Source organism: Elephas maximus, chromosome 2 (assembly GCF_024166365.1).
Source record: "Elephas maximus indicus isolate mEleMax1 chromosome 2, mEleMax1 primary haplotype, whole genome shotgun sequence".
In the NCBI taxonomy this organism is placed as follows: Eukaryota; Metazoa; Chordata; class Mammalia; order Proboscidea; family Elephantidae; genus Elephas; species Elephas maximus.
In genome coordinates this window covers 1,025,590-1,042,242 of record NC_064820.1, presented here as the reverse complement: position 1 = coordinate 1,042,242, position 16,653 = coordinate 1,025,590, and the positions used below count along the sequence as shown (strand labels likewise).

Here is a 16,653-nt window from a genome sequence, read left to right as displayed (position 1 = left end):
TAGGATTGGAGGAAGACTTATTAACAACCTGTGATATGCACATGACATGACCTTGCTGGCTGAAAGTGAAGAGGACTTGAAGCACTTACTGATGAAGATCAAAGACTACAGCCTTCAGTATGGATTACATCTCAACATAAAGACAACAAAAATCCTCACAACTGGACCAACAAGCAACATCATGGTAAATGGAGAAAAGATTGAACTTGTCAAGGATTTCATTTTACTTGAATCCACAATCAATGCCCATGGAAGTAGCTGTCAAGAAATCAAAGGCTGTATCGCATTGGGCAAATCTGCAGCAAAAGACCTCTTTAAAATATTAAAAAGCAAAGATGTCAGTTTGAGGACTAAGGTGAGACCGACCTAAGCCACGGTGTTTTCAATCACCTCATATGCATGGGAAAACTGGACAATGAATAAAGAAGACCAAAGAACTGATGCCTTTGAATTATGCTATTGGTGAAGAATATTGACTATACCATGGACTGCCAAAAGAATGAACAAATCTGTCTTAGAAGAAGTACAGCCAGAACGCTCCTTTGAAGTGAAGATGGCAAGATGTTGTCTCAGCTACTTTGGACGTATTATCAGGAGGATCCAGTCCCTGTAGGACATTGTGCTTGGTAGAGAGTCAGCAAGAGAGAGGAAGACCCTTAATGAGGTGGACTGACACAGTGGCTGCAACAATGGGGTCAAGCATGGCAATGATTGTGAGGATGGTGCAGGACTTGGCAGTGTTTTGTTCTATTGTACGTAGGGTTGCTATGAGTTAGAACCAACTCAAAGGCATCTAACATAACACTGCTATCAAGTTGATTCCAACTCACGGCGACCCTATGCGTCAGAGTAGAACTGTGTTCCATAGGGTTTTCAATGGCTGATTTTTCAGAAATAGATGGCCAGGTCTTTCTTCCAAGGCACCTCTGGGTGGACTCCAACTGCCCACCTTTTGGTTACCTGTTGAGTGCTTAATCGTTCACTAGAAAAAAGAAATATTTCCATCTCAACCTTTGATCTCATCCCTGCCACAAGCTTTATGTAATTTGGGTCATTCTAAAAGAGAGAGTATGCAAGGCACTATACAGTTCGCCTGGCCCTAGTCTCTGGAGCCTGCTTTGTGAACACACCTCCCAGCCACCTGACACACACCCCTGACCCTGAGACCTCGTGTGGGCCACACTGTGATCAGAAAAATGGGTGGTGCCTGGCCAGTGGGCTGAGAACACAGGCCACCATGGTCGCATGTTCCCTACGGTCATCCCCACGATTCGTTGTGGATCAGGCTGCTGTGATCCATAGGGTTTTCATTAGCTGATTTTTGGAAGTCAATCCCCAGGCCTTTCTTCCTAGTCCATCTTAGTCTGTAAGCTCTGCTGAAACCTGCTCAGCATCACAGCCACACATAGGGCCCTACTGGCAGACGGGCGGTGGCTGCGCGAGGTGCCTTGGCCAGGAACGGATCCCAGGTCTCCTGCATGGAAGGGGAGAACCTACCACGAAATCAGCACTGCCTCATATAATCCCGTCTGTGTACACAGACGACGTCTGCCCAGGAGCTGAGAAGTGACGGCACAGTACGCCAGGTGTTCCCAGGCGGCCTCAGTTCTCTGCCTCTGATGTTTCCTCTTCTCCCTCTAGCACTAAATGTTAGACAATCATTCCTCAGAGAGCCTGCATTTTGCTGCCCTCCTCCCATTTCGTCTCCAGAGCTAACAATTCCGCATTTTACAGAAACGAGAAAATCCAGCATGGTCAGCCCTTCAGATTTTGCTCCTGAGCATAAAAAGCACAGAGCTCACCCAATGCACACAAAAAAACGTCCCCGAGCCCCTGACCCAGCACACCCCAACATTCCCGTGTAGACACGTGTTAACTTCCCTGGGTTAAAATATCCAGACCCGGGAGCCAGCACACCCCAACATCCCGTGCAGACGTGGGTTAACTCCCCTGGGTTAAAATGGGGACCTGGGACCCTGCACACCCCAACGTCCCATGCAGACGTGGGTTAACTCCCCTGGGTTAAAATGGGGACCTGGGACCCTGCACACCCCAACGTCCTGTGCAGACGTGGGTTAACTCCCCTGGGTTAAAGTGCAGACTTGGCTTCCAATGTCCTAACGCTTCCAGGGGAAACTCACCTGGAAGTCTTCTCTCATTCTCATTAAAGTCTTAAGTTTCCATTTCAAAGGAAGAATAGATCCAAAGGTGGAAGACCCCTACTGCGTTGTGTGTGTGTGTGTGTGTGTGTGTGTAATTTACCAGCCACCATATGTTAACATGTGGTGTCCACGCCAGAACTGAGGACCGAGCTGTTTTGAAAGAAAATCATAGACTTTTTCCTCGTGCATGGAAACATAACTCGCGCACAGCAACATAATAACCTTTAGACCCATGCTGTTGGTGTTGGTGAGCTGGGTTGGTGATCAAAGGGCCGAGCCGCCAGCTGCCCAGGGGTCTGCTCCGCGGCTCGTTCCCTTCAGCTTTGAGAGCCAGAGGGTCCGCAGACCAGTACTTAAGCTGCTCTTGCAAGCACAAACTAACATCCCTCAATAAACTGAGGAATTTAGTTGAGCCTGTGTGTGTGGAAGATAAAAGGTGTCAGGAGGAAGCCACATACACCTCTATTAGTTGGTAAGTTGTCTCGTCCCAGAAATGGCACAAGGGCAACGTGGCTGGGAAATGTGGGTGGGACAGGGTGGATGGCAGAAAAGCCCAGCCTGACAGCACCTGAGAGGCCTTTGGGTGGCACGGTTTGCACTCAGCTGCTAACGTAAAGGTTGGTGGGTCAAGTCCATCCAGCTGCCCCATGGAAGAAAGGCCTGGTGATCTGCTGCCATAAAGATTTCAGCCAAGAAAACCCTATGGAGCCCTTCTACTCTGTAACACATGGGGTCACCCTGACTTGCAATCAACTTGACAGCAACGGGTTTGGTTTTGACTAATTTGGCAGCACTGGCCGGAGGGCTCAACCATGAAAGAGCAGAAGGGATGGGCCCTGCCTGGTGCTTCTCGGATGAGGACAAGATCTGGCTCCAGCCAGGACCCACTGTTGGGGGGACAGGGTGCTTGGCAGGGGCCACTCTGCTCTTTGACTAGCCCAGGGCCCCTCCAGGGCTCCGAGCCTCCCAGTCAGAGCAGGCAGCACCCAGGAGACAGGCGAGGTCTATGCCTGCCGGCCCTGAAGAACCCTCAGGAGATCCTCCTTGCAGGGGCCCTCCTCCTCCAGGGTGATGTGAGTGGACAGCGTCAGTGGGGATTTAGCCCATCCACAAGGCCCTTCGCTGTCCTGAACCCACACGACAGACAAGTCGGCCGGTGTCCACACGCCCAGCCCGTCCACCTCCTCTGCTCACACAGCAGATTTTATCTCATACACAGGGAAGTTTGCCTCTTCCAGGTTTGACTGGTGTTCTGGAATTCATTCAGTGAGCTCCGTTATTGTGCCCTTTCCCCTGATCCATCTCGAACACGATGTTCTCTTACTCTGAAATGCTGCCTAGCACCGAGACAGTACAGTCCCAGGGCCCTCGGACAATGGGAGGAGGCCTGGCTGCAAGCCCACGCAAAGCAAACAGGACACCCTCTGCTGCCGGTATCTTTGAGAATGAGCTGGGGGGTGCCCTGGGGGCAGCACTGGGTGGAGGGCCAAGAGGCCAGGAGGACATGGCCAGAGGCACAGCCAGCGAGGACATCCCTTCAGGGAGACAGAGGGCCTGGAGCCGCAGGGCAGGGGTGTGTGGAGGCAGGTACAAGGCTCTGGGCACCCCCCACCCCATGAAGGATGTGCAGCTTGTCCGTAGAATCTCAGAGGCCCCCACCCTCTGGCAAGGGGCACAGGGCCACTGTGGAGGCGGGTGGACCTGGGTGAGGGGCAGCCCAAGGTTTTGGCAACAGGGCCCAACCTCGGAGCGAGCAACACCAAGGTGGCTAGCAAGGCCTCGGGAGCCCGTAGGGCAGGACAAGGTGAGGCTGGTGGGTGGGACCAGGTAGGAGGCAGTGAGCACAGGTCCCCCAGAGAGGCAGCTTCTCCAGGTGGGGAAGGCCAGGCCAGAAAGGGACGTCTGACAGCAAGGGCCGGGAAGAGAGAACGGCTGGGGCAAAGCAGGGCCATGCTGGGGCATGCTACTGGGACTGGCAATGCACTGGGGTCAGTGAGGCCCAGGTGTGGACAGGTGTGTTCCTCAACACCAAGTACAGGTGAAAAATACAGGTGACACTGAGTACAGGTGTGCAGAGGGTTGGCAAGACCCGGATGTGGAGGGGCCTGCTCCTCAACATAAGGTACAGGCAACAAGCACAGGGACACCAAATACAGGGGTCATCGAGTACAGGTGACACTGAGTATAGGTGTGCTGGCTGTCAGCAAGACCCAGGTGTGGAGGGGTTTGTTCCTCAACCCAAGGTACAAGTGACAAGCATGGGGACACTGAGTACACGGGACACTGAGTACAGGTGTGCTGGCTGTCAGTGAGACCCAGGGGTGGAGGGGTCTGTTCCTGGACACCAAGTACAGGGGACCCCGGGTACAGAGGACACCGAGCACATGTGACCCCAGGTACAGAAGACACTGAGCAGAGGGAACACCGAGTACAGGGATGCTGAGTACAGGTGACAGTGAGTACAGGGGACCCTAAGTACAGGGGACCATGAATACAGGGGGCCTAGAGTATAGGGGACAGTGAGTACAGGGGACACCAAGTACAGGGCACAGTGAGTACAGGGGACAGTGACTACAGAGAACACTGAGTACAGAGGACACTGAGTATAGGGGACACCATGTATAGCAGACTGAGTACAGAGGACACTGAATAAAGGGTACACTGAGTACAGGGGACACCAAGTACAGGGGACACCGAGTACAAGGCACAGTAAGTACAGGGGACAGTGAGTACAGAGAACACTGGGTACAGAGGACACTGAGTACAAGGGACCCAGAGTACAAGGGACACTGAGTACAGGGGACAGTGAGTACAGAAGACACTGAATAAAGGGGACACTGAGTACAGGAGACACCGAGTACAGGGGAGAGTACAGGGGAGAGTGAGTACAGAGGACACCCAGTACAGGGGACAATAAGTACAGGGGACAGTGAGTATGGGGGACAGTAAGTACAGGGGACACTGAGCATAGGGGACAGTGACTACAGGGGACACCAGGTACAGGGGACAGTGAGTACAGGCGACACCAGGTACAGGGGACAGTGAGTACAGCAGACCCAGAGTACACGGGAGAGTGAGTACAAGGGACACCAAGTACAGGGGACAGTGAGTACTGGGGACAGTAAGTACAGGGGACACCGAGTATGGGGGACAGTGAGCATGGGGGAGAGTAAGTATAGGGGACAGTGAGTACAGGGGACACCAGGTACAGAGGACACCGAGTACAGGGGACAGTGAGTACAGGGGATAGCAGGGGCCTAGGACCTTGGGGACCTACATAGAGGTGGGGAGTCAGAAGCTGGTGCTATTAGCTGACAGATGTGCCAGGACAGTGGCCCTTCTCTCAAGAACTGCAGGGAGGAGGGCATTGTGGTGACTCGTGGCTCAGTCCTTCCGCCGAGGCCTGGCCAGCCATGTCCTGACTCAAGACAGCAGAGACCTGCAGTGCCATTGCTAAAATAACCCCTGTTTGAATGTTCGTGCAGAAATACCCTCCACTCTTTAGCTTCTCTGACTTCAGAGCACACAGCTATCACAATTTCCCTGAAGGAACTGGAGAATAAAAGGAAAATAAACCCAACTCCCTGCCTCAGGCTGCCAAACACTGGCCGTCACCAGCCAACTCCAGCACACATGGTCAAACAGACCAATTTTTCTGACATTCCCAGGCCATTGGCAGGTCCTGTGAAGTGGTCCATTGGCACGAGAGCAGATTGGAGGTTGCCAGAACCCAGGGGTCGTGCAGCTCACCCGTGGGCAGGTCAGGCCAGGATGCAGCATCCATGTGGCACCCACGAGGGCCTGTGCCACGATGCTCTCAGACTCCATGGCACACGTCACCTGCAGGTCCTCTTGGGCTTGGTGGGAGGTGCCTGGTGTGGGTGGGATTGTGCTTGGTCACAGCAGAGTGAAGCCAGTGTTGCCCCTTCTGTCTGAGGGTGTCCAGTCCCAGGACCAGCACGGCTCTGGCTCCTCAGCTGCTCCACAGTCCCTGCTGGCCAGGCTAGTAGCGGGCAGACCCCCCACTTTGAGACTTCAGTGCCGGTGCCTTCTGAGCACCGGGCTCATCGCCACGACTGAGGGACATGCTGCTGGTGCAGGGCGGTGGGCCAAGCTGGGCCAGAGAACCACTGCCCAGATCAAGCCAAGGGCTGGGAGCCTACTGCCTCCTGACCTCTCCCAGGGTCCACCTCATTCCTGTGAGAAACTGCCCACAAAGCTTCAGGAAGCACAGAATCCAAACACTGGCTGCATCCTGAGCCTGTGGTTCTCGGCCAGATGCCCTTCACCTTAAATTCTGCCCCATGGCTGTGACTTGTAAATGGGACTGCAGCCCCTGCCCTCCACCTGCAGCTCCTGCCCTCCACCTGCAGCACCTGACCTCCACCTCCTGCCCTCCACCTGCAGCACCTGACCTCCACCTCCAGTTCCTGCCCTCCATCTGCAGGCCCTGCCCTCTCCCTGCAGCCCCTGCCTACCACCTCACCTCTAGCACCTACCCTCCACCTCCAGCCCCTGCCCTCCACCTCTGGTACCTGCCCTCCACCTGCAGCCCCTGCCCTCCACCTGCAGCACCTGACCTCCACCTCCAGTACCCGCCCTCCACCTGCAGCCTCTGCCCTCTACCTCCAGCCCCTGCCCTCCACCTGCAGCCTCTGCCCTCCACCTCCAGCCCCTGCCCTCCACCTGTAGCAGCTGACCTCCACCTCCAGTACCTGCCCTCCACCTCCAGCCCCTGCCCTCCACCTGCAGCCCCTGCCCTCCACCTGCAGCCCCTGCCCTCTACCTGGAGCAGCTGACCTCCAACTCCAGTACCTGCCCTCCACCTGCAGCCTCTGCCCTCTACCTCCAGCCCCTGCCCTCCACCTGCCGCCCCTGCCCTCCACCTGCAGCCCCTGCCCTCTACCTGGAGCAGCTGACCTCCAACTCCAGTACCTGCCCTCCACCTGCAGCCTCTGCCCTCCACCTCCACCTCCAGCCCCTGCCCTCCACCTCCAGTCCCTGCCCTCCACCTGCAGCACCTGACCTCCACCTCCAGTATCTGCCCTCCACCTGCAGCCTCTGCCCTCCACCTCCACCTCCAGCCCCTGCCCTCCACCTCCAGTCCCTGCCCTCCACCTGCAGCACCTGACCTCCACCTCCAGTCCCTGCCCTCCACCTGCAGCACCTGACCTCCACCTCCAGTACCTGCCCTCCACCTGCAGCCTCTGCCCTCCACCTCCAGCCCCTGCCCTCCACCTGCAGCCCCTGCCCTCCACCTCCAGCCCCTGCCCTCCACCTCCAGTCCCTGCCCTCCACCTCCACCTCCAGCCCCTGCCCTCCACCTCCAGCCCCTGCCCTCCACCTCCAGTCCCTGCCCTCCACCTGCAGCACCTGACCTCCACCTCCAGTATCTGCCCTCCACCTGCAGCCCCTGCCCTCCACCTCCAGCCTCTGCTCTCCATCTCCAGCCCCTGCCCTCCACCTCCAGCCCTCCACCTGCAGCACCTGCCTGTCTACCTCACAGGCTTATGGCCATTGAGGAGCCAGGGCATGAGGAGACACTTTGAAGAGTTGTAAGCATTGTGCAGGCAGATGTCCCAGAACACGAGAAAATGCAACACCTTCGTTTGCCCAACTGAGTCAGAATGCACACCTACCACCTGTCGGGGGCTGCAGTTGACAGGGCCTGGTGGGCGGTCTCCTGCGCTGGTGGTGGGTGGTGAGATGGATCGTGAGTGCTGGTTTTCGCCTAGGTCTGGACTCAGGGCACTATGTTCCAGTGTCTCCGACCTGCTCAGGACATCCCACGCCCACCATGGCCAGTGGCCACTGGAGGTTCCTCCACACAGGTGGGAGGCGATGTGTCTGTGACATACCTCCAAGGAGCCCCAGAGCAGCAGAGTGCTCAGCGGGGAGCCAAGGTGTGCCAGGTCCCACATTCATCTCAGCTGGACCTCGGGGTGGGCTAATGTAGTCCCTGGGGAGCCGGCCCTGCTGTCCTCCAGGCGCTGCTGGGTTGGGAAGCGTGGGCTGAAATGTAAGAACGTACCGCACTTCTGCCCTTGAATATGGAGCCAGAGGGTGCCCGCAGCCACCCGGCTCTGTCCCTGGTATATACGGTGCACCCAGGTCTGTGTGGTACAGGGTCCATGCGCTCTGCCCCCTGCTCAGCTAGGCATGGCCTCCCCCCACAGCCACCATGTCACAATTCCATGGTTGGTTCTTCTGCCCTCCTGGGCCACTCTCTGGGCCGTGTGCACAGAGGGTCTCTGCAGGCTGTGCTCAGGACCAGCCCGGGGAAAGAGCCTCAGACCCTGGGGCTCACATGGGCGGGGAGTCGGGCACAAGCAGGCCCCCGAGTGGCGGTGCGCGTCCTTAGGGTTCCCTCGGCCATGAGTCCAAGTGTGCAGCCCTTGCCTTCGGTGCTAGGACATGTCAGTGACAAAGCGCATCCTCTCCATTTGCGTCTCACCAACCCAGCATCATGGAGAGGAAAGAGCGCGCAGCCTGTCCTCAGAGGCCTCCTGAGAGGGAACATGGCCGGCCACCTGAAGGAGGTGAGGCATCAAGTCATGGGGTGGGCCTCCAGGCAGAGGACCTTGTGCAAAGGTCCTGGGGCAGGACAGCAAAACCTGGGAGCAGAGTGGGTGTGGTTGAGGAGTTTCGGGGGGCCAGGACCTGGTGGGAGGGTGCTGCTCCCAGAGGGCTCTACCCCAAGGGCGAGGCTGGTGTCTGTCTTATTCCACTGGGGCAGTGCCTTAGAAGTCGCGGGAAGAGCAGGAGCAGGGAACATGAGGAGGTGGCCCTGGCATCCAGGCAAGAGCTGCCACTGTCTGGAACCAGGTGGAAGTGGTGGCGGAGGAGGAGAGACACGGGCCACTGTGGCCTGCTTTACCGACAGAGCCGAAGGTTTGCTGAGGGGCGAGATGTGGTACAACAGAAGACAGCGGATGGTGCCCATACAGCTCGTGGCTGGGATAGAGGAGATCCCCGGGTCGTGTTCCTGTCCTGACTCGTCCCACCAGGAGGGGAGGAGCTGAGCGGTCAGGCAGCTACGTCCTCCTGGCTGAAGGCAGCTCTGAAGAGGGACTGCAGGGCCATCAGGGCAGGACATCACTGGCCTTCAAGGATAGGGTGACCATAGAGCTGGTCAGGGCTGATGACACTGCCCAGCCAAGGGGCATCCGTGGTCAAAGGGGACACCTGGGGGTCTCCTTTCAAGTCAGATAATCAAATGTTTTTAGATTGGTCCTAAGCTCTTGAAAGTTGTTCCAATTTAGAAAAGTCAGCTGAAGTCCACATCCATGCTGAGGTAGCACAGGTAGGTTCTGCAGGAAGTGGACAGCTTGGAGTCAGCCAGACAGCCTTGGTCTACGGCCTCCAAGATACGCTTGGCTTGTGTCTACCCTTCACCACTGCTTTGTCACTGGTTTTGCAAGGAGAGCAGAGCACAGGGCTGCCAGATATCCAAATCGGGGCGCCAAGGGGCGGGGAAACCACGTGTCTGCGAAGGGAGCTTGACCTGGGCTGTGACCGAGCGCTGGAGCCAGGCTGCCCCTCTGCAGCTCTCAGCTCTTGGGGGGGACCGGCCCCACCTGCCGCTCAGGTTCAGTCAGGGAGAAGTGGGGGGGGCGGAGAGAGGGGGCAGAGTGGGGGAAGGGGGGGCAAAGGGCAGAATGAAGGGTTCTGAGGTCTAGCCCAGCACTTGGCCCTCAGACAGTGTCCTGGACCAGTGCAGCGCATCCTCAGGGACCTGGGCAGATGCGCGTTCTCCGCCCACAAATCAGAAATTCTGGGGTGGACCCGTGCTACAGGAGCAGCCTGGGAGTGAGCCAACAGGAGCCCAAAGCTTTTCTCCTGGCCTTGGCCTCACCGCCTTTAGGGCCGGCTCATGCCCTTGCCCAGGTGTGTGGCCGCTGCTCCTCCAGGACAGGTCCTCTGCTCCTGCCCTCACCGGGCCCCGCCCAGCCCCCACACGGGACACCAGCGGACATGGGCAGGGGTGAGCCAAGAACCTGGGTGGGACAGCGGATGCCCACAGCGAGTTTGCTGGGATGTGAGCACCCTATGCTGACCGCAGACTTGGACAGGGCAGCCATTGCACTGAGCCCCATGTGACCACCAGATGTCCCCACCACACAGGGAGCAGAAGTCAAGGGTCGGTCCAAACGCACAGGAACATGCCCATGGAGGGCAGGCGGCACCTGAGTACCCACACCGCTGCAGACCAACCACCTGTGAATGTAAGTTGAAGGGTGGGCAGACTGCCCAGACTGGCTGAGCCCAGGCCCACTCAGAGCCCTGCAGGTGGGATACCACACGGGCCCAATGCTGTGCCCGAAGGCAAAGGGGCAGGCCCAAGGGTCTTTGGGCAACATTAAGGGACACGTGGCCCCTCCCACTGCAGGTCTGTTTTCATTGATAAGCTTAGCAACTTTAGTTTTCCTGGGCAACTCCTCCCCCCACCACCTTGTCTGTCAGTCTGTCCTACTGTGGTGGCTTGCATGTTGCCGTGATGCTGGAAGCTATGCCACTAGTATTTCAAACACCAACAGGGCCACCCAAGGGGGTCGGGTTTCAGTGGTGCTCCAGGCTAAGACAGACTGGAAGAAAGACCTGGGAGATGTATTTCAGGAGATCGGCCAATGAAAACCTCATGGATCACAACAGAACATTGTGCGATGTGGCGCTGGAGGATGAGCCCCTAGGTCGGAAGGCACTCGAAGTACATGCGGCCTCAATAACAGACGTGAGTGAACCAATGATGGAGAAGACGGGGCAAAACCTGGCAATGTTTCCTTCTGTGGTACACGGGGTCGCCATGTGTTGAAACTGAGTCTACCACAACTAACAACATCAACAGTTTTCCTGAACAGATAACTAGGACATAAAGGACATATTTTTAAATCAACAGATACTAAAATTGAGCCCCTCTAACTGCTGCTCAGTGTGGATGTTGTCGGGGTGGCCTTGACATGGCTCATGGGGTTTTCAAGGAGGAGTTTTACTGAGTACACCCATCACACCCTAAGCCCGCTTCCATCAAGTAGATCGGAAAACCCTCAGCATTTTTACCTTGATGTTCTCATCGGAAGCAAAAGAGCTGCTTGTTTCTATATAAACCAGAAACAAACTTGTTGCCCTCAAGTCGATTCTGACTTAGACCGACCCTGCAGGAGAGAGTAAAACTGCCCTGTAGGGTTTCCAAGGCTGTAAATCATCACGGACGCAGGCTGCCACATCTTTCTGATGGGTTCGAACCTCCAGCCTTTCGATTAGCAGCCAAGCGCTTTAACCTCTGTTCCACCAAGGCTCCTCTCATTTCTATATAATTATCTCAAAGTATTTCTCTTAAGGCACTGCCAACAAGTGCTGGTATTGATTAGCTATGAACATACCAAAACAAAGTCTCGTGATTCCAGAAAAATCTCCCACCAAATGTCCCAGCCCCTCACTGACCATGGGGCCCAGTCTGGGTTCAGAAGGAATCCTATTTCCTTCAGGGAGAGGCATCTAAACCCTCCTGGTGGGGGCAGCTCCAACCTTCACTATCAAGCCAGAGAGTCTATGGTCACAGGGAGGAGCCATCCCAGCCTCAGGACACACACATGGGTGCCATAATTTCCCAGGCTGGGAACGGTTAGCCCTCCCCACGGGACAGAAACCTCAGCAGAAGCAGGTGTCCTTGCAGACTATGACGGCAACACACCCAAGGCAGGTCAGAGTCAGCCTGGGCCTGGAGAGACCCAGGACAGGGCTCAACTCAACTGGCCAAGCCAGGCATCCTCTTTCTGAAAAAAGAATGAAGAGGAAGAGAAGGAGGAAGAGAGGAAGGCTGGGGAGGAGGGAAGAGAAGGAGGGGGAGGAGGATGAGAGGAAGGAGGAAGAGAAGGAGTGGGAGGAGGGAGGAGGAGGAGGGAGGAGGAGGAGAGGGAGGAGGAGGAGAGGGGGAGGAGGAAAGGGGGGACGAGAGGGAGGAGGGGGAGAGGGAGGAGGGGGAGAGGGAGGAGGGGGAGAGGGAGGAGGCGAGAGGGAGGAGGAAGAGAGGGAGGAGGAGGAGAAGGAGGAGGGGGAGGAGGAAGGAAGAGGAGAGGGAGGAGGAAGAGAAGGAGTGGGAGGAGGGAGGAGGAGGGAGGAGGAGAGTGTGGAAGAGAAGGAGGAAGAGAGGAAGGATGGGGAGGAGGGAGGAGGATGAGAGGGAGGAGGAAGAGGAGTGGGAGGAGGGAGGAGGAGGAGAGGGAGGAAGAGAGGAAGGATGAGGAGGAGGGAGGAGAAGAAAGGGGAGGAGGAGGGGAGGAGGAAGGAAGAGGAGGGGGAGAAGGGAGGAGTGGGAGGGGAGGGGGAGGAGGAGGGGAAGGAAGAGAAGGGGAAGAGGGAGGAGGAGGAGGGGAGGGGGAGGAGGGGAAGAGGGAGGAGGAGATGCAGAGGGAGAAGATAGAGGAGGAGGGAGAGGAGGAAGAGGGGAAGAGAGAGGGGAGGAGGGGGGAGTGGAAGAGGGAGGAGGAGGGGCAGAGGGAGGAGATAGAGGAGGAGGGGGAGAAGGAGGAGGGGAAGAGGGAGGAAGAGGGGCAGGAGGAAGGGGAGATAGAGGAGGGGGGGAGGAGGAGGGGAAGAGAGAGGGGAGGTGGAGGTGGAGGAGAAGGAGAGGAGGAGGGGGAGAGGGAGGAGGAGGGGAAGAGAGAGGGGAGGGGGAGGGGGAGGAGAAGGGGAGGAGGAGGGGGAGAGGGAGGAGGAGGGGCAGAGGGAGGGGGAGATAGAGGAGGAGGGGGAGAAGGAGAAAGTGGAAGAGAGAAGGGAGGAGGAAAGGGAGGAGGAGGAGGGGAGGGGGAGGGGGAGGAGGAGAGGGAGGGGGATGGGGAGGGGAGGGGAGGAAGAGGGGCAGAGGGAGGAGATAGAGGAGGAGGGGGAGGAGGAGGAGGGGAAAAGGGAGGAGGAGGGGGAGGAGGAGGAGGAGGGGAAAAGGGAGGAGGAGGGGGAGGAGGAGGACAGGGAGGAGGAGGAGAGGGAGGAGGAGGACAGGGAGGAGGAGAGGGAGGAGGAAGAGAGGGAGGAGGAGAGGAAAGAGGAGAAGGAGGAGGAGGAGAGGGAGGAGGAGGAGGAGGAAAGAGGAGGAGAGGGAGGAGGAGGGTCCCCTTCCCTGGGAAGACAGGGCAAGGAGGAGTAGAGGGTCACTTCCCCCATCACAGCCCCCCATCCCTCCGCCCCCCAGGCCTGTGGAAAAGCACCCTGCCTCCATCCTGTCTGCAGCCTAACCAGCCTCCGCCCAGCTCTGCCTCCTGAAGGTTCTTCACTGCTTCCTCTGCAGAGAGAGGAAATTAGCGCTCAAAGTGGAGGCCCATTTAAATGCACTTTCTTTTCTAGATGAGGAGGGGGAAACAGTTTTACAAGTGCTATTAAAAAGGGGCTGGTTGAGCCACAGTAAAAAATATCCACCCTCCTTCCAACCAAAACAACCTGGAGGAATTACAGTAATTGGTTTTGGAAACAGGAAACAGAAAATGCACAAACCAGCTCTCCGCCCCCAGGCCCCTCCTTAGCTGAGACCCCTTCCAGCGGTTAGTGCAGTCTGGAGACCCCAGACGTGCTGGCAGGACCCTCCCTAAGGTGGGGGTCACAGCAGGGAGCAGCCCCCCGCCCCAGACGACGCGGTTGATCAGACTATAACATGGAGTGTGTTCCCCACCCCTCCCTGCCTGCATGCTGTGCTGGGAGGTGGCAACATCCACCCGTCTGCAGCCACCCTATCTCTGCTCAAGGACCATGCGGTTTTCATCTCTCGTCCCCTCCCCATACCTGACCCCACTGGACAGGGCCTGCTGTTTGCCGGATGTGCCAGCTGGGGGACATGGAGCGAGAGGGTCTGGTCCTCAGGGCCCGGCCTCCAGGGACAGGGAGCAACAGTGCCCCGGGCAGCACGAGGTGAGAGGCTTGAGAGACCACCTACGTATAAGGCCCCCACCCTATCACAGTCTCCCTCCCTGGCCACGGCCCCCCTGACCACCGTTCATGACTACCATTCCTGGACGTCCTCCTTGTCTTACGCACCGGCCATTTCCACCCAAGTCCCAGACGTTCACGGGAACATCCCTTTCTCAGGCTAAACTCAGTGGAGATCTGTGCTGGGTTCCCAGTTCCCATCGTCAGTGGGATTCTTGCACTCTGCAGACTCTCCTGCCAGCCTCAGAAAGCGACAGTGAGATCCACTGTCGTAGGCCTACTGAGTGCCATCCCCTAATTGTTCACTACAGATTAGTAAGTAAGCACAAGTAAGCTCGTGTTTACCTTGCTTACAGGGTAATCTACCTCTGTCAGGGATGTAAACTTGAAAAGAGGCTTTGATTCTGTAGGAAGGTGCCGTGGGGCTGAGAGACAGATGCCAGCCATACCCAGAAGGAGAATCTCTGATGGGGTGAAAAAATATAAAACTATTCACTACAGATGATCTGGTAAGCAAGACAAGCAGGGTAGTTACCTTGGCTATTCGATAACCTGCCCCTAGTTAGCTCCAACTCATGGCAACCTTAAGTACAACAGAACAAAACATTGCCTGGTCCTGTGCCATTTTCATGATCATTGGTATATCCGAGTCCATTGTGGTAGCTATTGGGCCAATAAATCTCGTTGAGGGTTTCCCTCATTTTCACTGACCCTCTACTTTACTGAACATGATGTCCTTTTCTAGAGATTGGTCTTGCCTGAAGCCATCTCCAAAGTAGGCAAGAAAAGTCTCACCTTCCTTGCTTTTAAGAGCATTCTGGTTATATTTCTTCAAAGCCTAATTTTTTTGTTCTTTTGGCAGTCCACGCTATATTTAATATTCTTTGCCAACACCATACTTCAAATGCATCAATTCTTTCTCCCTTTTTCACTATCCAGTTTTTACAAGCACATAAGGCAACTGAAAAGACCATGGCTTAGGTCAGATGAACACCAGTCCTCAAGGTGACATCTTTGTTTCTTAACACTTTAAAAAAGCTTTTTTTTTTTTTTTGCAGCAGATTTGCCCAATGCAATAACGTCATTTGATTTCTTGACTGTTGCTCCCATGGGCTTGATTGTTGACCCAAGGGTGGTTCATCCCGTTTTGGGGATGGAAGCTCTGCTCTGGGAATGCTCCCAGACCTCCCCGCCCCGTCTCTTCATTTCCATCCCTTTTGCTGTAATAAAGCTATAATCGTAAGCACAGTGCTTTCCTGAGTTCTGTGAGTCATTTTAGCAAACTGTCGAACCAGAGTAGTGGAGGTCAGAATGTCAGAAGTGAGGCGGGCTGGGGCCCCTGAGCTTATGGCCGGTATCCTGCGGGTGTTGGAGGAAACCCTAAATTTGTAGCCAGCAGATCAGAAGTGAGGATACTGCAGGAAGACCAGTTTGTGGCTGGCATCTGAGGCCTTGGGCTGACCTGGCAGTCTGAGGTCTGTACCTTCATTAGTGAGCTCTGCCCCAGCTCCGGGTTTTAGGTCAGAGGAACAGGGCTGCATGTGTGGCTGGTGTCTGAACAGAAGTGGAGCAGAGGGGGACAGAATCGGAAGTGATCGTAGACTGGTCTGCTGTCAGAAAAGTGGGGTTAAAGGTCCTCACACCTGAACAAGAGGTGAAGAGACAGAGGACAGACATGTGATGGGGGAGGCAGAGACTGGAGGGATGTAGCTACACCAGGGATGTCAGGAATTCCCGGGACCCACCAGAAACTGGAAGAGGCAAGGAAGGGCCTTCCCCCAGAGCCTACGGAGAGAGCATGACCCTGCCAACACCCTGCACTCAGACGTCTGGCCTCCAGAACTGCATGAGAATAGATTCCGGTCCTTGTAAGCTACCAGTTTGTGGTACCTTGTTAAGGCGGCCCCAGGAAGCAGACAGTATGCTGAGGTGAAGAAACGCTCTAAACGCCCGCCACACGTGGAGAAGCACCAGCTGTTTGACCCACCATGTTCTGACAAATGTATGCACTCATTCAGGCTGCGTGAACTATTAGGGGCTCCTCACACATACGCTCCCCCCCGCCCCGGGGCCAACAGCCTGCGGGTCGCCAGGGGCCAGCGTCAGCCCCTGACCCAGAGGCCCACCCTGGCCAGCCCCAATTTGGCAGCCTGAGCTTTGACTAATTACCTGTTAGAGAACCAGACTGTTAAGAGATGCCAGTATCTGAAAACACACCCCCACCTCCCTCAGGCAGACAGGGCTGGCAGAGGAGAGAAGAGGGCCCTCACAGTCCTGGCACCTCACACCTGGGTCTCACGGGTCCCCACTGGCCCCAAGAGCCCGAGTCCCCCCCAAACTTTCAGACAATGCACCCAGTGAGTGTCTACCATTGTAGAGTGGGGAGAGAAGCGTCCCGGGAAGCAGCCATAACTCTACATGAGTTCAGTGTCAGGCAGAGCTGGGCCCTCACAGGACTCGCTGCACCATAAAAAAAAAAAAAAACCCACTGCCGTTGAGCTGCACCATACTATGCGACAAACTTGCCAGAAGTCCTTCCCAAGGAGCAGGGAGCATTTGGCTTACGGGTCCT

The 16,653-nt window shown here is 56.4% G+C and overlaps 1 protein-coding gene across 1 annotated transcript; it reads left to right on the top strand.

Moving 5' to 3' along the window:
• Positions 1 to 8,680: 8,680 nt before the first annotated feature.
• On the top strand, positions 8,681 to 13,308 carry LOC126061682 (uncharacterized). The gene is given in 7 exon segments (XM_049858424.1): positions 8,681 to 8,701; positions 8,899 to 9,097; positions 10,027 to 10,146; positions 12,570 to 12,712; positions 12,762 to 12,768; positions 12,862 to 13,246; positions 13,248 to 13,308. Coding segments are annotated over 7 exon segments (936 nt in total).
• Positions 13,309 to 16,653: the final 3,345 nt, after the last annotated feature.